The sequence below is a fragment of the Balaenoptera borealis genome, assembly GCF_965194805.1.
Source record: "Balaenoptera borealis genome assembly, chromosome: 19".
In the NCBI taxonomy this organism is placed as follows: Eukaryota; Metazoa; Chordata; class Mammalia; order Artiodactyla; family Balaenopteridae; genus Balaenoptera; species Balaenoptera borealis.
In genome coordinates, this window is record NC_138878.1 from 50,207,730 (window position 1) to 50,233,152 (window position 25,423).

At 39.7% G+C, this 25,423-nt stretch overlaps 2 protein-coding genes across 14 annotated transcripts in view; both read left to right on the forward strand.

Moving 5' to 3' along the window:
* Window positions 1–4,448, forward strand: part of ZNF507 (zinc finger protein 507) — a 47,669-nt gene extending 43,221 nt beyond the window's left edge. For 2 of the 8 annotated variants that reach the window (XM_082366475.1, XM_082366481.1), the window contains one exon: window positions 18–2,274. In XM_082366475.1, coding sequence (XP_082222601.1) covers window positions 18–384 — 367 coding nt within the window. In that variant the 3' untranslated portion in view covers window positions 385–2,274. The other 6 variants (XM_082366478.1, XM_082366479.1, XM_082366476.1 and 3 more) reach the window with 6 other exon arrangements.
* A 107-nt stretch (window positions 4,449–4,555) lies between these two features.
* The window catches only part of DPY19L3 (dpy-19 like C-mannosyltransferase 3), an 81,220-nt gene continuing 60,352 nt past the window's right edge, over window positions 4,556–25,423 (forward strand). For 3 of the 6 annotated variants that reach the window (XM_082366491.1, XM_082366494.1, XM_082366493.1), the window contains exons 1-3: window positions 4,556–15,404; window positions 17,176–17,317; window positions 19,569–19,702. In XM_082366491.1, coding sequence (XP_082222617.1) covers window positions 17,215–17,317; window positions 19,569–19,702 — 237 coding nt within the window. In that variant the 5' untranslated portion in view covers window positions 4,556–15,404; window positions 17,176–17,214. Of the gene's footprint in view, window positions 15,405–16,535; window positions 16,764–17,175; window positions 17,322–19,568; window positions 19,703–25,423 lie in introns of those variants that run through there. The other 3 variants (XM_082366496.1, XM_082366495.1, XM_082366492.1) reach the window with 2 other exon arrangements.

Sequence of the window (25,423 nt, forward strand, 5' to 3'; positions counted from 1 at the left end):
TTTCTTTTGTTTTTAAGAGTTCAGGGGAAATCCTCCGGAAAGACTGTATTAAACAGCAGTGAAGAAAGAGCCGATTCTCTCACTGGAAGTTCAGAAAATTTGGTGTCATCCTCAGAGCTGATTTCCCAGGCTCCCAGTGAAGTCGTAGGTACCAATGAGAATGAGAAACTAAACCCTACAAGTAATACCTCATATAGTTTAGAAAAAAACTCCAGTCTGGCCCCTCCTGGCGTGGAATATTGCGTTTTACTCTTCTGTTGTTGTATTTGTGGTTTCGAGTCTACCAGCAAAGAAAATCTTTTGGATCATATGAAGGAGCATGAGGGTGAAATTGTAAACATCATCCTAAATAAGGACCACAACACAACTCTAAACACAAATTAGGTGGAATAGTTATCTGAAGAGGAAAACAGCAGAAGAGGAATCCTTTAAACCAGTTTGCCCTTTGTGCTGTCCAGTAACTTACTAGGCACAGAAGAAATAGTTGGTGTGATTTTTGAAGAAGTGACAGATGTGACTTTGGAACAAAATTTGTAATGTAATAAAAGGAATTCCAAATGGATAAGGGGTAATAATATTTAAGCATTTTGAGTGAGGAGAAGTGGGTTGAGGAGGCAGCAAAGATGTACTCTTATAATAACCCTCTGTTACCTCTTAGTTTGAGTGTATTTATTATTAAAACTTGTTATAGTGTAGAAATGCAAGCAAAAGAGTTAAGAAAGGGCTTTTCAGGAACTATTCTAAAACTTACTGTTATGAAAGTGTCACAATCTTAAGCAGAGCTTAATATTTTTCATTCTCAATTTTGACATGAATGACAACCCTCTTGTGAGAAATGGGAGGCACGTGTCTGAGGGTTTTCTGGTATCAACAAGGAAAGAAAAGATCATTACAGGGCTTTGAGATGATCAACCTAAATCTTTAGCCAGATTGATAGGAAGAAATCATATACTCAATCTGAGATATATTACTTTACTCTTTAGAAAGAAAAAAAAGAAAAGAGACCTCTAAATCCAAATCTAGATTGTAAATAGGCGTTTACAAAGTAAATTATTGTCTTAAATTTACAGTGAATGTCTTGTGGGCAAAGGAGGAAAGAGGTGAATTCCCACCAGCCTCAAACCAAATCTCAAGGTTCATAAAAAAGGTGACTGGTTGAGCACAGTGCACTTCTCAGAGGTTCTTTTCAGAGTGTTGATGGAATACCCCAGCTTCTCAATAGTTACATAGGCCTTCTAATCCACTCTTCTAAACTAGACCAAGCTTGTTGTCTAAAAACAACAAAGTAGGAAAAATTGCATTTGCTCATCAGACCTTGGAAGTAGTTTGAACTGTTAAATAAAAATCATTTGTGGGAAGAGGAATGAAATTCAAAAGCCCCTTAAAATGAGTACTACTATTGAGATTTTACTTCCTGGAGCTTTTTATTTAGTTATTCTTAGCATAAGAGATATAACCAAATGTGGCTAAAATATAGTAAAAATTCAGGTTGTTTATAAAACGTTTAATAACAAACAAAAACTATTTGGGTTTCTCCTATCCAGGAAATTGTATTTTGTTGGTGTGCAATAGGACACATGGGAAGCCAACTAAAACTCGCCATCACATAGATGTAATCTTCTCATTAATTACGCATTTGTATTACAGTGCATTTCAAAGAGTGAAGAGAATGGGGGGTTTTTTGGTTTTGCTTTTGTAGTTGTGATCACTTATGTATGCATTGTTCTGTTAATGTCAGTTCTGCCTACAAGTCAAAAGGCGGCCGGTGCACCATGCGGTGCACCGTCTTCACGGTGCTCTTTCTGAACTTGACTCTAACATCTTCTAGAGCTGAGGCTGTGACTCTCATAAAGCTTAGAAAACATCGAAAACAGAATTTCTTGAATAGGATACTCTGTAGACACATTTTAGGAAAGAATTCTCTTCCCAAAGTCCAGGTATGAATCGAATGAATTAACATTTTTCAGATAGCATTAGGAACTATTTAAGTGGGGCCAAGTAACCTGAAATACTGTCTGATTTACGTGGGGTTTTTTTGTGTGTTTTTTTTTGATTTGCTTTTTAAAATCTAATTTGATGATGATATATGAACAAACAGAGTTGATTGTAAGTTTGCAACTCTTTAATTTACGTAGCTTTAGTTTATTTGTGAAAGTTAATGCATTTCTGATATCTGGTTTTTAAAAGAGAAAATGGATTCATATATACTAAACTATATCCCCCAAATCCACATGCAGTGGGTTTTCTCATTTTCTCCTGTTTTCAGAATTAAAACACAGTTGTATTTCATTTCAAATTCAAAAATAAACTAAAATATTTTAAATGGTTCCATTATTACTATATTGTTCCCACTTAGTTTTTTCATTACTGGTAGCTCTGACTCAATGTTTCTTTATAAAAATCTATTATTCTGAAAATTAACAACCTTAGAAGAGTTTTTGTTTTATAAATTTTCCTTGGCTTTAATTTTATATAATCATTTGGAAAATACTAATAACCAAAAAACATTCCCAAAATTTCAACAGTGTATTTTTAAATTAACTTTCTTCATTTCCTTAAACTACTTCCATTGATTGTTACTTAAATTTTCCATTTGGAATCATGAATTTAAAATTTCCCTAGCTCATGGGAAAAAATTAACCCAGAAGTTCAAAAGTCTTTAAATATTCATCTGCTTCCAGCCTAAAATATCTTCAAAAGCTTTCTCTTGGCCTATAGGAGGAACTATATACCAAGGATGTTGTGTACCTTCCCATTATGGTTTTGTGGCAAGCCTTAAGTTAACCCTCCCCACTAAGAACAATTGAATATGATGAAGACTAAATATGCAATTTTAATTATAGAATATATATTTTAAAAATCAACAGGAATTCCCTTTATAGAAATAACATTTACTGGTACTAGATCTTTTGCCATGTAAAGCTCAGTATTTGTTTTCCACTCTGAACACTTAAAATTCTAAGATTTGACAGTGAAAATAGTTTCTAAAACACTTACTGGATAAGGCAAAGGTGGGGAGGGGGAAGATGATGCATTCTGATCATTATAAATAATACTTTTTCAGGGCTCTATCATTTTCTCTCTTTCTCTAATAATCCAGAATGTGGTCGGTATCCCCAGTGTTCTAACAGTACCATGCCTGTATTCCAGGTGACCTGTAGACTTCAAGTTCTGTGTCCAGCCAGTGCAGTGTAGTGACACTGATGGAAGCCTTTATTCTAGATCTTTCATCTATTTGAGGTAGCTATCAGTGGCTTTGTTATTATTTTCTTTGTCTTTTCTCACAAAGCAAATGGTGGGCACCTATGTTTACATTGTATCTTCCTGCAGTGTACTTGGCTTGACAAAGACAAGCAGGCTTCTCTTTTGAGACTTATTATATTTTTAGTTTTCATAGACACTTATTTAATCTTTTTTTATTGTACAGCAAGGTGCTCTAAGTAATATTCTATAAAATATATTTAATAGAGATTTGAGTTTGATATTCATGGACATGAATACATGTATTTTTTTAAGAAATAAGTATTGTGTAACACTATGGCATTGCTTCTATAGCCAAAGTCTAAAAATTTCTGGAACACTGACATGTAAAGACTACAGTTAATTCTGACACTGTATCTTATTAAAATAGGATGATTTGCATTTTGTAAAATTATCCTGCACATCAAGCTGCATGCCTTAACGCCTAAAACTCTAGGATTGTTTTCATGGTAGAACAGTTTATCTGTTCAACAAACAGTGAAGCAAGGTCTTAGCGCTTCTTTAACTACCTTTGGAAATACTGTACAATGTTAGAATAATTTATTTTGCTTTACAGAAGTTTGTCATGTATTGACTTTAATATTGTATTTTGGTAATAAATTTTTTGTTAAAAACACTTGCCTCTAAGTTTTATTAACAAAAAGTTATATCCATTCTTATTTTGGAAATGTTGATTTAATCACTTAGAAATTTGGATTTAAATAATGAAGAACTTCCCCCGGCTTAAACTAAGGCTTATGATTACCCTTTGGTAACATGTTAAACTATTGATGACTAGCATTAAACTGTGTTACACAAAGGTAATTGAAAAAGCATTTAGATTGTTTTAATCTTTTTAAAAATTCAATCTAGGAACTCCCCTGGTGGCACAGTGGTTATGAATCCACCTGCCAATGCAGGGGACACGGGTTCAACCCCTGGTCCGGGAAGATCCCACATGCCTCAGAGCAACTAAGCCCATGTGCCACAACTACTGAACCTGCGCTCTAGAGCCAACGAGCCACAACTACTGAGCTCGTGCCTAGAGCGCCTGTGCTCCACAGCAAGAGAAGCCACTGCAATGAGAAGCCCACAAACCACAACGAAGCGTAGCCCCCGCTCACTGCAACTGGAGAAAGCCCACGCACAGCAATGAAGACCCAACGCAGTCAAAAATAAATAAATTTTTAAAAATTTTTTTAATTCAATCTAATTTTGTAGTTTTTTTCCTTGCTACACAGTTCTTCACTTTATCTTCCAAATCACATCCTTATACGCTTTAAATTCTGATGTAGTCAAAGTGCTAAAGTAGCTCTCTTAACGGCAGTTAGCATTTTGCACTTGCATTGATCCGTTGCATTGGCAAGTGAAGCTAACATCATCTGACTGTATCATTGGTCTAGTTACACATTTGTGCCCTAGAATCCTGGGCTACCTCGGCTGCAAGTGTCTGAGGCCAAATATTTCTCCCCAAAAGCTTTAATCCCTTGTCCTATCTCCCCAGGGGCAACATAATTATGTCCTATCTTTTAAGAGCCAAATCCCAACACTGTCACTAACCTCCGGATAGTTGTAGAAATCTCAGCACGAAAGATCCAGAACATGTGCAGTTTGGTAGCCACCAGCCACACGTGGCTATTGAGCACTTGTAATATGACTAGGATGCTAAGTGTATAATATACAACAGTTCTGAAGACATCGTTTTTTTAAAAAGTATCTCATTGTTTTTTATATTGATTACTTGTTGAAATGATATTAGGGATATTTTGGGTTAAATAATATTAAAATTAATTTCACCTGTTTTTCTATGTAGCTACTATAAAATTTTAAATTGCATATGTGGCTCACATCGTATTTCTGTTGGACAGTGGTGGTATAGAAGGATTAGTAAACTGACAGCCCTTGTTTCAAATCTGGCCTGCCATCCATTTTTGTAAATAGTTTTATTGGAACACAGCCACACCCAGTCATTTACATACTGTATATGGCTATTTTTGAGGTACAACAGCAGCACTGAGTAGTTGTTACAAAGACTGTATGCACCACAAAGCCCAAATTATTTACCATCTGCTTAATAGTAAATCGTTTGATCGAGTTTGCTGACCTGTGACCTAGAACAATGGTATGATCTGTGCTCTAAAGTTCCCAGGAAAAAAAAAGCTTATAAAGAAAGCTTTATATAGCATTATTTTATAAATATATTATTTCGTCTCCTTATCTTCTACAGCCCTACCCATAATTTATGACTTCAACCTAACTATTTTATCATCTCCACTACTTAAAGCCAAACACAATTTGTTGAAAATAACAACATAATTAAATAATAAATAATGCCGCTTTTAAAAAGTATTGTTTTCCTCCTGACAACCTTATGGTGCTGATGGTACCCTCTCTGCTTCACCCTTTCTGTGATGTGGTCATGCCACCGGCATATCTAACTGCAGTGGGAGGTAACCGTGGCAGCTAATCCACTCAACTGCGGTGACCATTGACTTGCATAATCCAGGATATAAAGAAGAGTCTTAGACACACCTCTTTATAATGAATAACTTGTCTGACTCTAAAACCAGATTCTGGGGTTGGGTGGCGGTTGTAGTTGGCTTTGATGTAGAACTGTTGACTAAATTGGCAGATTAAGAAAAAGTCACAGTATTCGCCTACGTAGATTCTTCCGAATCAAGCAGCAAAGATGTAAAATGAACATTTTTGGCCCTATAAATTCTCAGAGGAGTTTCTGTTTTTAATTGGTGCCATACAATAGATAGTATGTTTTGGTTTATATCTTAGAATCCAAATGACTGTAAGATGCTTAAACCATTTCCAGAGTCCTAGATGTGCAGCAAAATCTAGTTTGTGTGTTGTGTTGGGGGACTGTAGACCTCATTTTTCTGGTGGTACATTAATATACTGCATCCAGTTTTCTCATTTAGACCATAAAGTGTTTGTAAGATTATGACATACTTGGTTTTTATCTATTAATTTTTTTTTCCCAGTATGAGTAATTCCTGTTTAAATTGTTTGCCTTACGAAAGTTGATTCTAGTAGATCTTCCTTTGAATTAAAAGTTTAATTTTAGGCATCTAATATAAATTCTTACCATTATAGAACAAAATCATAAGATATTGGTGGTGTTTTGTTTCCTAACTCAACCACGTTTACACCAGTTGTGTCACTTAATCCAGAGAGTAAAGGCACCATTCGGGAACAGTTTGCAAAACTGAATGTAAGACAGATACTTCCATGATAACACTGAGGTAGATGGGGCCTTTGTTTGAAAAGGACATGATGTGTTAGGTGGATGGAGTTTTATTTACACAAATCAGAAAATAATGAATCCTTGACCATGAGCTGATAAAATAGACCCAACTATTTTATCTTTCTATTTCTCAGCTTTATCCTCTGTTAAAAGGAAAAATTAAGAATAATTATCCATGCCATTGCCACTGGTATCAGTAATTGTAAAATGTTTTTTGAGTTATTAATAAAGTATGTCTTCTTAAATATGTACACAATAGAAAATTATGACCTGAAGAGACCCTCAACAAAATAAAACAAGTTATTCATTTTTCAGGTCTTTTATTAGTACCTAATGTTATTTAAAGGCTTAGTGCACATCTCCAGATTTCTGGGTTTTTTCTACTTGTCATTTTATTAATTTTAGTATCCATACTTCAGCAATAATGTGGCTGCATTTTACTGAAATAGACACATCAATCTACATCTTGTTCTTTTTTGTTTGTATCTGCAATCCATTTAAATTTAGTATTTCCAACCACAAAAGGTGTTAGAAAATTCTATTTCAGGCTAATGAGAAAAAGTACAGCAGGATACGGTTCAGACCATAAGCTGTATTTCTGATCCTCTACAGCTCACATTCTACAAAAAATAGTTATGCTGAAATAATTAAATAATTGTAGGAAACCAGCAGTTTCCAAGTTATCTTCATTTTCCAAGCCCTTCTCCATATGAAGTATGAGAATACAATTGGTGAGGTCGTGCCTTTCCATAATGCTGAGATTGGAATCCATGCAGGGTATCACCCTGTAGGTTAAAAAACTCTAAAATGAGGCTCTTCAGAATCTGCCCAGCTGGAGCACCCCTGTGCTCCGTGTGCAAATGCTGATAAAGAGGCTCCAGTGTACTACGTGACACTTGTTAAAACTCACTTTGTAATCACAGGAAAAAAGTAAGTGTGGATCTTCCTAATGGGAAAGCGGTCACTGTGTCCCATCTGAAGCAAGGGGAGGACGTGGGTGGTGGACGGCCTGCCAGCTGCACACTGAGTGGGTATTTTGCTACCTCAGCTGGTTTGGAATATAGTTTGGCTTTACCTCTTTGAACCTCTTGTAAGTTCAGTTATGTCTTCTATTTTCTGAAATGTGAAATTGATTTTATAATACCAACCTCAGAGAGTTATGTGGACTAAATGAGAAGATCGTCTATAAGATACCTAGTTGAGTTCTGACGCTTCTGGATGGTGTTGGTTCAAAGCCATGTGACCTTGAGTAAGGCATTCAACCTTTTTTTGAGCCTCAGTTTCTTCATCAGTAAAACAGATGGTAATACTTAAACCTTGTAGGGTTGTTGTGAAGATCAGCAACCATGTGTATAAAGGGCCTGGCCATCTGTGAGCTCAAACAGTGGTTCCTATCATGGTTTGAGCACTCACTGTGTGAGCTGGGGGCAGGGACGCATTAAACGCCCTTATAAATCATGGTATCAAAGCTACCTGTTAGCCTTGGAAAGGACTCTAAGAGCCATACTGCTTTGTGTTTTGAGGAAGGATACTCACAACAAAATATCATATCTCTTAAAATATACCCAAAAAAGACAAAACTGGTACCTAGAATATTGTATACAATTCATGTCACGTCTTAAAAGACAACAGCCTGGGAGAAAGTGTCAGAACATTACCCTGTTACCATCACATTAAGTTCATATAATCATTCTCTCACACCTATAAACCGCCATTAAGGACTATGTGAAAATGGCCCTTTCCCTAAATCAGCTGATAAGCGGGCAGCACTGGCAAAACTTAGGCCCAAGGAAAGAGAATGGTATTTCAAGTTGTATACGCTCAGTATAATCAGCCGCTAACTATACAGGATTGAGTGCCATGCACTGGACCATTAGGGAAAGGTAACAGTTCTCGGAAACGGTGAGAAATGGCCTGGCTCAGACCATGCAAAGCTCTCACATGGAACTCAGTCTTCTAACCATCTCACAAGGACTGTTTCACCTGCAGGACTCAGGTGCAGAGCAATCCTAATTCTGAAGCATACCTGCAGTCCAGCCCTAAAGCCAACCTCTTCATATGGGGTGCTGTCCTGTGGGCCTGGGATGTAGCTCTCCTAGTTGCACCGAGGAGACATATGACCAGGTAGGAAAACAGCAGAAGGGGCAAAGATAAAATCCAAACCAGCATTTGCGTTTAACCACTATCCACTGATGTAACTTAACATTATTTCCAGTCTCCCCCCACGCCCCCAACACACACACACATACACTTATGCATAGTGAAAATACAAAAGTTAACCTCTAGAATTTGGCCGGTGTTCCAACCACCAAAACTTAATCTGTATCAGCGTTTCAACCTTTTTTTCATTATCACGTCCCTAAGGAACTTTTTTTTAGACTTTTTTTTCCTGATCACCCCCCTCCATGAAATTTGAATACCTTAGATATACTGTATATCTACACTTTATACATTAAAAGAATAAGGTTTTTTTCAACCCCCAAGAGCCAATTTTCTCCCTATTGTGGGCGGAGGGGGTAATATCACCACGGAGAATGTATGCTCCTATAAATGAACTGGTTGGTGACAGCTGTGAGAGGAAACAAACTTTGTTTCCTGGTATCTTGACTGAAAAAAATTTAAAGCCATCAAGAGACTGATTAAAAACCTCTGAGGTAGCTGTATTCGTTCCTCCATCATATGGGGAGCACAAAAGGACAGAGCCTACCTACTCCAATCTCCACACAACTATTGGGGTCCTTTGAGTCCTAGCAGCTTTCAGGCCTGGTGAGATGCAATCAAGCCTGTGAATTCCTAAGCATAAGTCCTTCAGGCTAGTTTATCAACATCCATGAGTGGACTCAGGAAGATTTGGGGACAGCACGTGGTAAGTGTTAGTGAAAATCCAACCCAGTGCTAGATCAGCCATAATTTAAGGCATGATAAAATGTCTGAATTTGAGGGTATTAGAAACACATACATTTCTGGCTGAAAGTCCTACTTCGTCCTACAAAAAACAGAAAAAAAATCCCAAGTCAGACAGTATACCTCGGCATCTGTTAGTAGGAAATGTCTATTTCTAGGGTTTTTAGACACCTGTTGTATGTATACCTGTTTTGCAGGGAATGACATTAGAACAGTCCAAGGGAACAAACTGGAAAGACCAGCCAAGGCCACTGGTTTGTGGACTAGAAGAGCCAACTTCTAGGAATGATCACACTTTGCCAAAAGCTTATTATGTGATAAAGCACCATCATCTGCTTTAATTGGATAACCTGACTATTCATGTCCTTATTCAAAAACATACAATAGTTATTCTAACCATGGAAATGGAAAAGAAAGGCGTAGGTGGAAACAGCAGACAAGTAGAGAGAAGAAGAGTAGCAGGTGTTGAAGAAAATGAACCAACACTGACAATGTTTAAATATTTTGTTAACTTTATTTAATAGAGTCCTTGGATAATTATGCACCTATGCTAATCTGCCTATAAATTTCATTCTTCTAAACTATTACAAATCTAGTTAATACAAAGTTGACAAAGGAAGACAGAAAAAGTAACTAACATATTACATAATACCTTTTCTTAAGAATCTCCCAGGGAAGGAGGCAAGTATTTTAAAGGCAGGGTGTTGGGGGGGCGGGGACGGGGAAGGACTCAGGTGTAATGTTGATTCCTGTGCAACTCTGGAATGATCTGTGAGCACTGAGAAAGCTGATCTCCAGGACTCAGCATGGATTGCCTAAGACCAAGAGTGCCAAACTAGGCTCGAAAGAATGCCGTAGACACAGCTGATCTCTGAGCTCTCTGACATGGGTCATACACGAGTGTATAAAACAACCCATGGGATATAGGAAGAACATATTAGGATTTCCATATATTGCAATACATAATGTGTATATATATGTATGTATACACACACATATACGTGCACACGTTCACACACGGAGAGGACAAAAATTTTTGATTGATGAAGTTGTGAGATAAAAAAGTTTGGGGACCGCTGCTCTGACTTTTATTAAGACACTTGAAAAACCAACCCTGTGGACAAGGTGGCAAAATAAGAATTGCATGAAACTATTGTTGCGAAAATATGTGTAAGTGGGCCAAACTGTCTTCAACTGAATATGTGTTTCTGTAAAAGAATACTCAGTATTGTAAAGATCTCATTTCTCTCAAAGACTTCTTTACCTTTTAAACAATTCCAGTAAAACAATCTCCATGGATTCTTTCTTGGAAACTGGTAAAAGATTATAAAGTTTATATGAGCAAGAAAATATGCAAAACTTGCCAGAACATGTGTTTAAAAGAAATACAGTATGTAGAACTGCTGCAAACTAGTTCTTTTTAAAAATCATTTAAACACAATAATGAGTTTACAAATAGGCCACATACGTACTGGAATTAGTATGTGATACAGATAATTCAAATCAGTAAGGTAAGAATGATGGTGAAACAACTGATTCTCCAATTAGAAAAAAAAATTGTCAGATCTCTCTCTTCATATTAAAAAGATGCAATATCTTTTAAAACTAGGAAAAAGTATTTTTAAAATTTTACAATCTTGGGATGGTAAAGGTTTTCCTAAGTATGTTGGAAGAACCCAGAAGCTATAAAGGGAAGATGATAGATTTGATAACATAAAATGGAAAACCAATGCAAAGCGAAACACACCATATGAAGTACACAACACTGAGAAAATATCTGCAAGGTATACAACAGAAAGTTAATCAGGGACTTCCGTGGCGGTCCAATGGTTAAGACTCCGCGCTTCCATTGCAAGGAGCGCGGGTTCGATCACTGGTCAGGGAACTAAGATCCCACATGCCACGTGGTGCGGCCAAAAAAAAAATGTTGAAATCCATAATCTATAACTAATCCCTTTATATAAAGATTAAATCAATGACTGGCCAAAGAACATGAAAACATAAATCACAGAAAAAGAAATACAAACAGCCAATAATGTCCTGATACATCTCCACCTCACTAATACATTTAAAATGATATATCATTTGTCGCCTAAGATTGGCAAAGATGAAAAATATCCATTGTTGGCAAGGACATGGAGAAATAAGCCCCGTAATGCACATTGGTGGAGGTGTAAAGTAATACAATTTTTAACCTTTTGTAATGTAGTTTGCCAATGTTTATCTTAAATTCTAGCAATTCTATTTCTAGAAATATATCCTAAAGAATTACATAAACATAAGGATATTCTCTATGCATTGCTTGTAATAGGGTAAAGCTAGAAAAAATCTAAACGTCCAATTAGAGGAGAACATTAAATAAATTATGATACATCCATACAGAGGATGACTACTATATTGAATACCCATCATTGTGTAACAAGATTACCCCTAAACTTAGTGGCTTTAAAACAAACATAAACACTTATTATTATCGTATCTGTGCATGAGATATTTGGGAGTGGCATGGATGACACGGAGCTGGCAGATCTTCCTCCTAGGTGGCTCACTCACGTGGCAGGCTGGTTGCTGGCCAGAGGCCAGGTGCCGCCCATGAGGCCTTCTCTACACGATGTTTGAGTGTCCTCACAACATGGTGGCTGGCATCCCCCATAAGTGCGCAGTCCAAGAGAGGATAAGGCTAAAACCAGGATGTCTTTATGACCTGGCCTCAGAAGTCCCACAAGGTCACTTCCACCGTATCCTATGCATCACACAGAACAGCTGTGATTCAGTGAGAGGGGAGTGTATAAATATCAAGCAGCAAGGATCATTTAAGCTGAAATTTAAAGGCTGAATAGTAGTTAAGTCAGGCACTTATAAAAACTTTGAAATTTATGAATAGGAAGTAGGGATGAGGCTGGAGAGGTGAATGGAGCCTGACTCAGCAGTACTTTCAAGCTTCTTAAGGAGCTTTTTATACAAAGCCAGTAAGCCACCAAAAGACTTGTATCTTAGTAAGATCAGTATGTTTTTTATATGGAGGGTGGACTGAGTAGACAAGGCCAGAGGGCAGGAATGGAGGTAAGGCAATCGGTTAGCAGACTATTGAAATGATCCAGACAAAAAAATGGTGCCTTGGATTACAGTAGTGGCAATGGAGATGGGGAAAAGTTGGGCAAGTTCTGAGATATTTAGGAATAAACCCAATGGGACTCAAGGTTTGACTGGATATATGGGTTACACAATAGGGAGGAATCAAGTTTGGCTCCTAAGTTATTGACAGCAATTAGGAAAAGGGGGCACATGGGATGAAACGTAGGTTTGGGGATTAGAAAAAGTTTAATTTTTAACGAGTTGAGTTTGAGCGCTCTGCACACATGGAAATTTCCAATAGGCACTAGACATATGGGACCTGGCTGTCAGGAGCTATGCCTGGACATAAAAACTTATGAGTCATCAGAATATCACTGGAAATTGGAGCCATGAGCCAGAGAGGAAGAGGAGTTTACATGAGACTGAAAAGGAATGCCAGAAAGGTAGACAGAGGAGGAATACTGGGAGAGTCTATTACCACAGAAGACAGGAGTGAACCAGAGCGTTCACACTACTAAACCAAACTATTTAAAACTGAACAAACATCATACATCAGACAGGAAAAAGCCAATGGAGAAGGAGAGCTCTCTCCCTTGGTCCAACGCAAGATGCTTTTATGGGAAGGATGTGACTTCCCATAAGAAGACATTAATGACTTCTAGTGCAGTGCTTCTCAAAGTGTGACGTACATACAAATAACCTGGAGATTATATTAAAATGCAGATTCTGATTCAGTAGGCCTTGGGGAGAGCCGGAGAGCCAGCATTTCTAAGGTCCTAGGTGATGCCAGCACTGCTGGGCCACAGACAATATTTTGAGTAGCAAGGTCCTACTATGGCTTTCAAACTTTGCTGAACACAGACTCACATGGAGAACTTCTTAAAACAAATTATTGGTCCCTGACCCCTACAGATTATGATTCGGTAGGTGTGAGTAGAACCTGATAATTTCCAACAAGCTCCCTGATGATGTTGATAGTGATGCCACAGGTTTCCAGGCCATACTTCTGAGCTGAACTGTTCCAGCACAACGTAACTATTGCTGGCCCCAACAGAGGAAAAGCCAGATCCCATTGGGTTTCAAAACACAATGCAAACAAGTATTCCTGTAGACCTCTGCAGTCACAGCCCATGACCAGAGCTCAATGGGGGCAAAGGTCTTCCTCTCATTACCCATCACCCCCATGGTTGCTGTATCAGAAGGGATTCATTCTTAATTAACTTATTTATTACCAAGACTTACCCTCAGCAGTGGATGTCTATTTCTCGCAAAGCTTTATTTTGCTTAGTAAAGCCATTTCATATGAAAACAAGCAGCTGCTAACAAGTACTATTTCCTTTTCTCAAGGGATGCATGTTTCACAACAGACTCATTTTTTTCCCCAGTGAGCGAGACAATTTAAGAAAAAACCCTATATAATAAGGTGGGGAAGAGAGGGGGAATTCTACTTAAGGAGGAATCAATTCACATATGTATTTATTAAACACACAAATGTATTTTATGTAAGGCATCTTAAGGTGAAAGAGAAAGATTATAACCATACAGTCCCTGTTCTCAAGTCCATAACATGAAAAAAAGACACCAACAATCATGTTAAACATGACAAATGCCATCTGAAAAAACAGCTGACATTTATTTTTATTAAAACCACCAGCAGATACCTCAACCCATTGGCACAGAATGTGTGTTTGTTATTAACAGCAACAGACACACAAAGGAGGAGGAAAATATCAAACAGGGGTAACAAGGAAAGGCACCTGGCTGAAGTAATTCCTGGAATTAGACAGATGGGCAGTCCTCTTCACAGGTGGAAGACCCAGAGGACCATTCCTTAATAAAAATCAGTTAACATGTGCTCTGAGAATCTGCTGACAAAAAGCTTTACCTACTGTTCATCGCAGTGTGATTAAGAAAGATATCCACATATACAACACAGCAACTGCCCTCAGAAAAGGCTTACACTCTAGTTTGGAGACGGAGTAACACAGGAGACTAAGAAGACAAACGTATTCTACACAAAATTGTGAAGAAGACAGCGCGCCCTGCCCCCCTCGCCAAAAAGAGGCGCGTCTTTGGAGATGCGAAAGTACCTCTGTAGGTACTCTCACTGGCAGTCGGTAAAAGACTTCCAAACACAGATCACCGGCAGTTGGGGCCTGGGGGTGTTGCCAAGACCCGAGAAGGGGGCGCGCCAGGCCTTGGCAACGCGGGAAGCTGGGAGATGTCCGAGTGATCGGACTGCTTCCGTCAATCGGGCCCTTACTGACCCCTCCACATCCACCAGCACAAGAGACAGGAGGGCACCGGCGCAAGAAAGAGTTTTTCGCGGCCCCCGGCCCGTCTCACCCTCCCCATCCGGGGGCCGAAGTGGTGCCGCCACCCCGCGGTCCGACCTGATGCCACCCTTACTCGCATCCCGGCCCTCTTCCCCCGAGCAGCGCCGCTAGCTCTGGCCTGGGGGTGGCGGGAGTCTGCATGGGCGAAGGTGGCCTAGGGCTCCTCGGTCGGTGGCGGAGGTCCAGTGCTCTTCAAGGGGTGCCGGGAGCGACTGGACGCAGCGGAACTCAGCCGACAGCACAGCCTGGCAGCCGGAAGTGCGCCGCTTCCTTCCGCCCGGCGCCGCACGAGACGGGGCGGGGCGCCCCAGGAGGGGGAGGTAGCCCGCGCTGACGGACGGCTCCCGGGACCTATAGGCGCGGCCTCAGCGGCCCAGCCTCCCCGGCGCGCCCCCTCCCCGGGGCGGTGACTCCCCCCAGCCCCCCATTTCCAAGGTGCAGCACAAAGCTCCGCGGCTGCTGGGTTCTGGCTGTCCCCGCGGCGCGTTGCTGGCCGTAGTGCGGCCCCGCCCCCGCGGCCTTCTGCGCCCCCGGCCGGCCGGCCGCCCTCGTTCCGGGTCCGGAGCCGCGCGCGAGGACGGCTGAGGCCGCAGGTCTGTGGTTGCGTGTCGGGCCGCGGGTAGCGCGAGGGGACGCGCGGGCGCGAGGCTCCGTCAGTGGCCCCGGACTGTCCGGCGGGCGGGTGGCGCTCCGCCCTTGCGTGGCGGCGTTCGGCTGAATCTGCCGCGAAGACCGAAAGCCCGCGGGCCACCCCGCTGCGTCGCTCAGGGTCGGGGCGCGGCTCCGGCCCTCGCGGCGTCTTCGGAGACCCGGTGTGGGACTGGGTGCCCCCTTGTCCTCCCGACGTGCGGGGTTGGGGGCGGCAGCTTGGGAGAGAGCAAGTTTGTCGAGGGCGGGGCGCCTTCTCGGGCGACTTCTTGCTTTGGCTATGCGGGCGGAGGGAAGGACTGGGTGGTCTCCGGCCTCGGCGGCCACGCCACTTCCTAGGTGAGCCGGAGCGAGTTACTGAACTTATCCGGCCCCTCAGCGTCTGGCGGGGACTCCGGTGGTGTAGATTGGGGTGCGGAGGTGAGCTGAATAATGTGCCCTGCAGCGTCCCGGGATGCCCAGTACGTGCTGGTTCTTCTAAGCAATGGAGAAAAAAAGCACACGCTCCCATTTCCCTTTTCAAACATTTAAGATGGCATTCCTTGTAATTTGATGGGGAAACTTTTGTTTCTTGGGCTCATGCAATTATCACACGTAGTTGGCACTTAAACATTTGTTGCCCTTCTGTCCTAACGTGTTACATTGTATCAGTTGTGGGATTTTTACAACTCCGCTTGGGGCCCTTAGAAAGGGCATGATTCTAGGATGAGGTAATTTGGGGGTAAGCTCATCTCTAGAGGTACGACTTTGCCCACACTCCTTTTCTCCCTGTTGCTCCAGATTCTCCATTTTCAGTGCTTGCACCTTTTTGCTTCTGAGATTTTTTTTTTTGTATGAATGAATGAATGGATGAATTGTATAACGTTGATTGGTGTGTTCTTTTCAGTAGAGCAACTTGTTTACCTTTAGGAATTAATAAACTGCCCCGACAGTCGTGTCCGGCAACCGGTCATAGTTAATAAATAGTTAAACGCTGTTCATTCGTCGGAGGAGTGACGCAGGATGTTCCGGGGGACTGTAGCCAGCTTACTCACTGCCACCACTCCCCTGCCTCCCACTTGCTGCTTCCAAACCAGGCTCCTGCTCCCTGCCGTCACTCCCACTGTTGCTGCCTGGTGTAGCAGCTGCCCTGATTGGCACACCCCCGCCATCACCACTGAGGCATATTCCTAAAGCTTCCAGTGTGAATTGTTTGAAGGAACACCAGTATCAAAATCCAGATACCGGAGACAAAACAGTGTTTCCGTTCTTCAAAATCAGACTATCAACGATCAACAAATTTACTACTTAATACCTTTTCCATGGTTGGTACTATAGAAAATAATATAAAACTACCTAACTATGTGACAAAATACGTGGTAACTGCTATGACTCGGGAAGGGGAGAGATCAGTAGGGGTTGGTTCATCCCAAGAAAGAAGGCTTCCTGGAAGAAGGGCAGGGGCTTGTCTGTGATGCTCACCTGTGCTCCTAACTCTTCGCAGTGCCTGCCACAGGACAGGCGCTTCATAAATGTGGTTGTGTTAAAGAAATAGTTGTGTTGTGTCTTGAGAGTAGCTTTGATAGCTGGTTAAGGTTTGGATGGGAAAATGGGAGGGCGTGCTAAGAGAGGGAAAATGGCTCAGGTAAAGTCTCCAAAACACAGATGAGCACAGGCTGTATTTGGCAGAGAGGGTACTGACATATGGATGGTGGTTTACTTCTGTGTTGTTTGTAGGAGTGGTTGGAAGAACAATGCATGTGAGTCTTTGACACCATGATATCCATCAGGCAAAGAAAAGGAATACAAACCACAGAAGTTTCAGAGGATTACGTGGCACAAGAAGAAAATGTGAAGTTGGAAAATAAATTGCCATCTAGTAGGTGATTTAAATTAAAGCAGCATTTTGGATTGCTTTTTTGTCTGCATATTGAAATAATCACTCTCCAATAGGATAAAAATTTGGTGAGACCTAGTAGGTGAAGAAACTTATTCTGTTACCCGGATATTTTAGTTTTACAGATGATTTGATTGCAATGTGATATTTGTTTTACAGTTATGATTAGATAAAAGACCTCTGATTATAGCCCTTTGCTTCTCAGCTGCCTGTTCAGTATAGTTACGCCAGTCTGATCCTTTGACTTTTGTAATACTTTTTCCCACTGTTCGGATTTTAGTCTACTTCTAATTTTTCTGGTTTGTGTATGCTATTCACAACTAGACAGCCTTACCATGGGTGAGTTTCTCATTTCATTAAAGTATTGAAAGATGAATCAAACTTTCTTTCATTCTTTATTTTCAGTTAAATTCCTGAAATTTTCTAATTTGCTTTTTTTTTTTTTTTTTTTTTGGTGGGAAAAGTGGTCAGAATTTGGTAAATTGTTTAAATAATGTTGAAGACTCTTGCTAAGCCATACATCAGATGGCATTAATTACCAACTTCTTGCTTCCCGAGTTGCTTTCTTAGGCTAAGCATGGTCAGGATTTTTAAAAGCATGAAAAATTCCATGTCCATCAGCCATTTTGGATATCTGACAGAGTTTACATCAGCTGCAGCTAGAGCTAGTAAAGTAATTTGGGGTAACAGTTTTATTTTTTATTTATTTATTTTTTTGGTGGGGGTTAACAGTTTTATAAAATAAAAGTAATCTGTATTGATCAGTCATGCCACCCAACTCAGCCATCAGCAATTTGGGACAATACAGAGTACTTTCTGAAAATCTTATATAAAAACAAATACAGGTTCAAGTTTGTCCTTTTAAATTAAAACATAACTTTGAGGACTGTTCATTTTACCAAAGCAGTATTTATGCATGTCAGAAAAAAAAATGAAAACTAAAGAAAAGCAAAAATGAAGGAAAAAATACTCCCGCAAACCCACTCATCCTGAGATTACCACCTATGACACTTTGATTATCTTGCTATCTAAATGTTGTTCTCTGTACATGTACACCTACAGGCATTCAGATGTGTTTTTTCTCAAAATTGAGATCCTACACGCTGTTGTGTAACTTGCTATCTTTCTCTTGTGTTATGAACATACGTCAGTCAATGTATTTTTAAAATTTTGTCAGTGTGTAGTCACTGTGTGACTGTAGCATAATTTATTTAATTTCTTATTGAATATTTAGATGATTTTTAACCTTTTACCTGTACAAACTGAACTGTGATAAATATCCTTGTGGCCACATGTTTGTTTAAAACTTTATTTCTTTGGGGTGTATGCCTAGATTTACAATTATTGGTCAAATAGGGTGCTTATTTTGGTGGCTTTTACTTCCTATTGCCGTGTCGCATTCCAGAGAGGTATCAATTTATTCTAACACCAGCAGTGTTTAAAAAATGTCTATTTTTTTTAAAAAAAGTCTATTTTTTGTATCCTTACCAAAACAGAGTACTAAGCATTTTTAAGCTATCAAATTGGCCAGTATTGTAAAAGTTATAGCTCTTCGTTTTGCCTTGCATTTCATTAATACTAACTTTTTTTTTTCTATTAAGTTTATTGGCCATTTTTTCTTCTGTGCATTGCCTGTTCATGTCCTTAATCAGTTTCCTACTGAAATATTCATTTTTTTTATTGTCCTGAAAGTATCCTATATTAAGGATATTTAACCTTTCTTATATGTACTGTAAATATGTTTCCTCGTTTATATTCCTTTAACTTGTGTGATGGGGTTTAAAATTTTAAGTAATCAAGTTTGGGAGTAGCTTTTAATGTATAACCCACACATTGTAAGTAGATGATCTAAAAGACTGTTTATATTTTAGATCTGTAATCCATTTATTCCTCTATTTAAGAAACTTAGTAGTTAAACTAGGTCAAGCACAGGTCCTAGGTGTTAAGATGAATAAGATAGTATGCTTGTCCTCAAGACGCTTACATTCTAGTTGGCAAAATGGACAAACGAACAGTTAGATACAGTGGGGAAATAAAACTATAATAAAAGTATGAAAAGTATAAAAAGGTCTGTGGAATCACAAAACGGAACCCCTAGCTGTCTGCTGGAGACACGGAAAGCTTCACCACTGACAGGCAGCTGGAACTTGGCACGTTTGACAGTCTGAAATAGAACTATTAACTGCTAAATCCTTTACTGACTTGGTTTTTCATCTGTTCATTTTTCTAAAAGGTTGTACCAATAGAAGATTATGGACGATTCTGTCATTTACAATTGGTGGAACTGTTGCCCTTTGCATTGGACTTCTTACATCTGTCTACCTGGCTACTTTACATGAGAATGATTTGTGGTTTTCTAATATTAAGGTATGAACATTGTATGATTTACCCATCAGTGTCTCCAGTAGTTAATTAGCCATTTAGATGAATGACCAAGACAGTTCCGTTTTGCCATAAAGAATCCAGTCTCTTGAAAGGTTTGGCTATAGAGTAAAATGACTTTTTCTTTGTTAGTTTAAAATAACATCAGAATTTTTATAATCAAGTGAGTTTTCCCATTTTCGTTAGTTTATTCATATTATGCATCAGTTACTCTAAACCAGTATTTTTCAAGCTGTAGATTGTGAAGTTGGTATAGTAGGTCATAAGTAGCATTTTTCATAATGAAATCAAATACAAGAGAATACTGTCACATAGTAAGGTTGATAATTATTTGTGAAACTTTTATTTTAATTATATGTATGTATGTACAAACTGGGTCACAGTATAAATTTTTTTTTTCCTGTTGGGTACAGTAAAAAAAAAAAAAAAAAAGAAAGAAAGAAAAAGAAAGCCAAAGCTACTGTTCTAAACCAAGGAGTTTTAATCTGGCTCCGTAGATGACGTTGATGTGGTGTACCTTTCCAATAGTATAAGCAAAAGATGGAGAGGAAGCCATAACTGTCATCAGATTTTCAAGAGAGTGTGTGACTCTTTAAATACCAGTTTCCTTGTTGTCTTTCTCCTCCCTCCCTCCCTCCCTCCCTCCCTCTCTCTCTCTCTCTCTCTCCCCGCCCCCCCCCCCGACATCCTTTAATTTGGCTTTGGTTCAGAGCAAGTATATCACTTAAAACTTACACATTGCCAGCGCTTTTCATCCAAAACACTGCACATTGCCAGTGTTTTTCATCCAAATGTACCTTTCTTTTCATCAAAAATGTCATGATCTTTTACCTTATTTCCCACCATGGCTTTTTTTTTTAAAAGGAGAAGAGTTAATGATGTGATTGCTGAGTGTCTTCTAGAACTGGAATTCTAGGATTCCATGGAAGGAGACCTAAGGGATGGGGATATCTTTTTTTTTTTTTTTAAAGATTTATTGATTGATTGATTGATTGCTATGTTGGGTCTTCGTTTCTGCGCTAGGGTTTTCTCTAGTTGCGGCAATCGGGGGCCACTCTTCATTGTGGTGCGCGGGCCTCTCACTATCGTGGCCTCTCTTGTTGCGGAGCACAGGCTCCAGATGCGCAGGCTCAGTAGTTGTGGCTCACGGGCCTAGTTGCTCCGTGGCATGTGGGATCTTCCCAGACCAGGGCTCAAACCCGTGTCCCCTGCATTAGCAGGCAGAGTCTCAACCACTGCGCCACCAGGGAAGCCCCCCACCATAGCTTTTAATGATTAGTTGCTTACAAAGGTAAAATTGACTTTCACAGGGCAAAGATTTATCATCTATGAGAGTATTCAGAAGTATCTATACAGAATGTAAAGACAGTTCCCAAAGAGAATTTTCCAAAATATTTTGAGCTTTGGCTCCGTTATTGGAATGAATCTCCAAAGGAGACTGCTTTGAATGACAAATTTTATTTTTATGAGTAATTTCTAGTATGTTTATTTTTAAAACCTGTCATATTACTTTATTAGATACAGCATGGACATATCTTTATACAAATAATCATGGTACCAAAAAATAATAATTCTTACCCTTCAGTGACAGTTGGTAGTTTTTCTTGTCAAGAAAAATTTTACTCACCTGTCTCTTTAAAATGGAGTACCTATAAACAGATTCCCTGGAATTAAGAAATTTAAAACTTATTTATTAGTACAAGCATTTTGAATAAAGCCTGAAATTTCCCTTTGTGGGCATAAAGTCAAAATTAAATGCTAGTAACTGTATAGCAAGGAGACATGGTGAAAGAGATCACATAATTTTAAACTGTAAGTTTAGCTCTTTAATTTAAAGCTTATACGTGGCCCTACTAGCACCCTTAAATAGGTATACCCCATCATCAAGAAACCTGAAGAAAAGGCCAGGCCATGTAGGGCTTTGTAGACCGGGCAGGAGTTAGAAGGATGTACTGATTCATCGTTTGTGTGGAGTGCAGTTGAGGAGGAAGAATTATCAGTGATGACCTTCTTTCTCCCATTAGCAGAAGGATAGACGGGTAGATCTTCATTCGCTATGATCATGAACCCTGTGGGAGGAGAAAATCTGAAGAGTACAGTGACTTCTGACCAGCTACCTGGAGTTAAGCCACACTTTATAGGTTGAGGGCACAGTCCTCCCCAAAACTGACCCTTACTTCGGAAGCCAGTCACAACTTTGGCGGTCCCCAGGCTACTGTCACTTCTGACCAACTGGCTATCCATTCACTAAAATGACACAGAACTGAGGAAAGCTCTATACTTATAATTACAGTTTTATTATAGAAATAGGATACAAATCAGAACCAGCCAAAGGGAGAGGCACACTGGGCAAAGTCTGGGAGAGTCCCAGACTCCCAAGTTTCCATTGTCCTTTTCCTATAGAGTCAGGATGCATTACCCTCCTGGCACATCAGTGTGCGACAATGTGTAGAGTATTGCCAGCCAGGGAAGCTTACCTGAGCTCTGGTGTTGAGAGTTTTTACTGGGGTTTCGTTATATATGCATGATTAATTAAATCATGGGCCACAAGGTTGAACTCAATCTCCAGCTGCTCTCCACTTGCCAGAGGTCGGGCTGATATCTGTTGGCTCAGAGCGCCAACCCTCTAAGCATACGGTTGGTCTTTCTGGCTTGGCCAGCTCCCATCCTGAGTCATCTCCTTAGCAAAAACATCTAGGGGCCCACCCTGAGTCACCTGTTAGCACAAGCTGTCAGATGTGGGCCAAGGAGCCCACCATGATAACAAAGATACTCTTGTCACAAGGAAATTCAAGGGTTTATTGGCTACCTCTCAGGAACTGGAGACAAAGGCCAACCACATTCTTTTTATATGCAGGAGGCAGTGAGGCAAGAAATGATGAGTTCAGGTTTGGATACATTGTGAGTCACTTTCAAAACAATCCAAGTAAAGATACGGAATAAGGGGAGCTGGATTTATGGATCTGAAGGCAGGAGTTCCGTGTGTGTTGGAAATGGACCTTTTCATGTTACCAGCTTGTAGCTGTGTGGGCAGGATTGTTTGAGGAGTATGTAGCGTGAGAAGAAAGAGACCGGAGGCCAGATTCTGTCTCTGCCTCAGACACAGGCTGGGAGAAGCTGGGAGACAGGCGCACCCTCTCACAGGCCTCCCCGCACCACCCCCACCCCTTACACTTAAAGTTGAGCTCAAAGTCTTGGTGCGTTTCTCCCTCTCTGTTCAAGCTCTCTCTGTTTTTTTTTTCACCCCTGTGTCACAAGAGGAATCCTCAGATGTTGTAATCATTTCTCAAACCAGATGATAGGCTGGCTTATTTTTCATCTTAGAATTATCTAGACCCAGTGGTCTCCAGCAGAACTCTCTGTACTGAAGGAAATGATCTAAATCTACACTGTCCAGTACAGTAGCTGCCAGCCTGATGTAGTGATTGGACACTGGAAATGTGGCTAGTGCAACAGAGGAACTAAATTTTAAATTTTATTTAAATTGAACTTTAATTTTAAAGTGCTTATACATTTTCTGTGAATAAACCAATGAAATCAGCCATTACTGATCAACGGTATTATTTAGCCAAAGGGAAAGCTCATTTTCAGAGTTTATACGCCTTCCTAAATTTACTCCTTTACATCGTTTTCATCCTGGGGGATGATGGGAATATTTGAGAAGTGTAAATCTATTTCCCTTTTTTATTTGAGTTATAACTTACCAAAATTGCCAGACTAGTTTTTTATGTAAATACTTTGATCTTTTGAATACTTTGAATTAGTTGTAATTATTCAGAGAGTAAAAATATTGCTAATAAAATAGACTAATCATACATTCAGTTTATGCATTCAAAGTAAGTTTTTTAAATGTTCATAGAAGTGTTAGTATTTCGTATGTGGGAACCCTGGGACAGAGGAACTTGAAAGCTGAAAAGAAGAAGATGTTGGTTTAAATGGTCACAGAAAATGTGTATGTAGTATCCTTTCCTAGCATAGTTTTTAAATTAAAAAGTTAGTTTCCTGTTGTCTTAACCATTGTGTTATATTGCCCTTGCTGCGAAATTTAAAGTATAAGAGATTTTTTTTAATATCCTTGATTGAATGTCTGCTATGTCCTTGGCACTGTTATAGGTGCATTTTACATTTATTTTATTTAATCTGGCTGTTTCCAAAGCCCAAACATTTTAACTCTAACTTGTCCTTTAAATGCAACCTGCTTTTTTTTTTTGCTGCTCTTTATTATAAACAAAACAAACTAAAGGGTTTAAAGCCCATACTCTTACTTGCTGTGCTCCCGTTACAGTGCCTGGCACATCATCAGTGCTGAGTAGACAGTGGTCTGTTGGAGTAGAGTTAACCTCTAGGGGTGAGGGAGTGGTGTAGGCAGGGGAGGCAGGGAGACACCTGGCTGCTGTAAAGAACCTGGGTTGGAACTGGAGCAAAAGGATGCACCTTTGGAGCTTGCCTCCAGGGATAGGACATAGTTAGTACTGGCAAGTGGGGAGCCAGTCATTGCATTTTTAATGATTTGTGTTTCGTAGGTGCTGGAGTGAATCTCTGTATGGTCTCGATTGTTTTTCTTTTTGGAACATTGTGTTTTTTATTGCACACACCATACTGTGACAACAACAAAAACTTTTTTTAATGAAAAACATTACTTAGTATTCACCATTAGCAAAAAACAATTTTCATTTTTCCCTTCCATTCTTCATCCTGTACGTGTATATATTTTACTTATTTATGACCCCAATATAGATAGTTTTTACAATCATCATGTGCTTTTTCCATATACAATTATATGTTTTCACAAACACTCACAATTATTATATAAATGAATAGCTATATACTTTAATATTTTTGACATTTTTATACCCTTGGTCATTTCACTATTTCCATGCTCCCAACTTGGGGTAGATTGTTTCTAATTGTGTGGTTAGACCCCTAAAATTGCTTACTTAACTTCTCATTTTAAAGCAGCAGGATAAAGATGTCAGTTCCTTCTTTTTTTTAGAATTACCTCAGAGCAATGAAAGAAAATGAAAAATAGTCAGATTCCTTCTTTGATGAAACTAAGAGAGGTCTGTAATCTGGAACCACAATATATGAGGAAGGGCTGCCAAATCCAGTGAAACTCCAAGGAGTGTAGAAAGATGCTGAGAGAGAACTCTCAAAGCTGCAGATTTTAGATAAAGCTGCCGAAGTTTAGTCCTTCAAAGTCACTGGCATATCCTGAGGGATAAACCAGTGGTCCCCCGTGTGAGACCATGGGACTAGATGTGAGGAGTAATGACAGAAGCTTTCCTGTATACACTTTGGTGTGAAAGAGAAACAAGGTAGGCTGAAAGGAGTAATCACAGAGACAAACCATTTTTGTAAAAGTAGAGTTTAAGCAGACCAGGATAAAGAGAGAAGACTTGCATTTTCAACAGCCCTGAAGTTGCCGATCTCTGAAGACTAAAATGAGGAAAAGACTAAAGAGCTCACTCTTGTAATCCACTCTGTATCACCAGAAAAATTCTTGCTGGCCTGAGTTATGTCCCAGGCCTCTGCCCTACATGTAGCTGATTTGGTAAGAACTTGCCACATTTAGAAATGACTAGTAATCAGAAAGGAACTAGCACAGGATCTGTACAATGACACTGCAAGAGAAAGGGAAGAGAAAAACAAGAACAAATGATACATGAAGAACCAGAAAACTTTTACAGCAGAAGCGTGATGATTGTG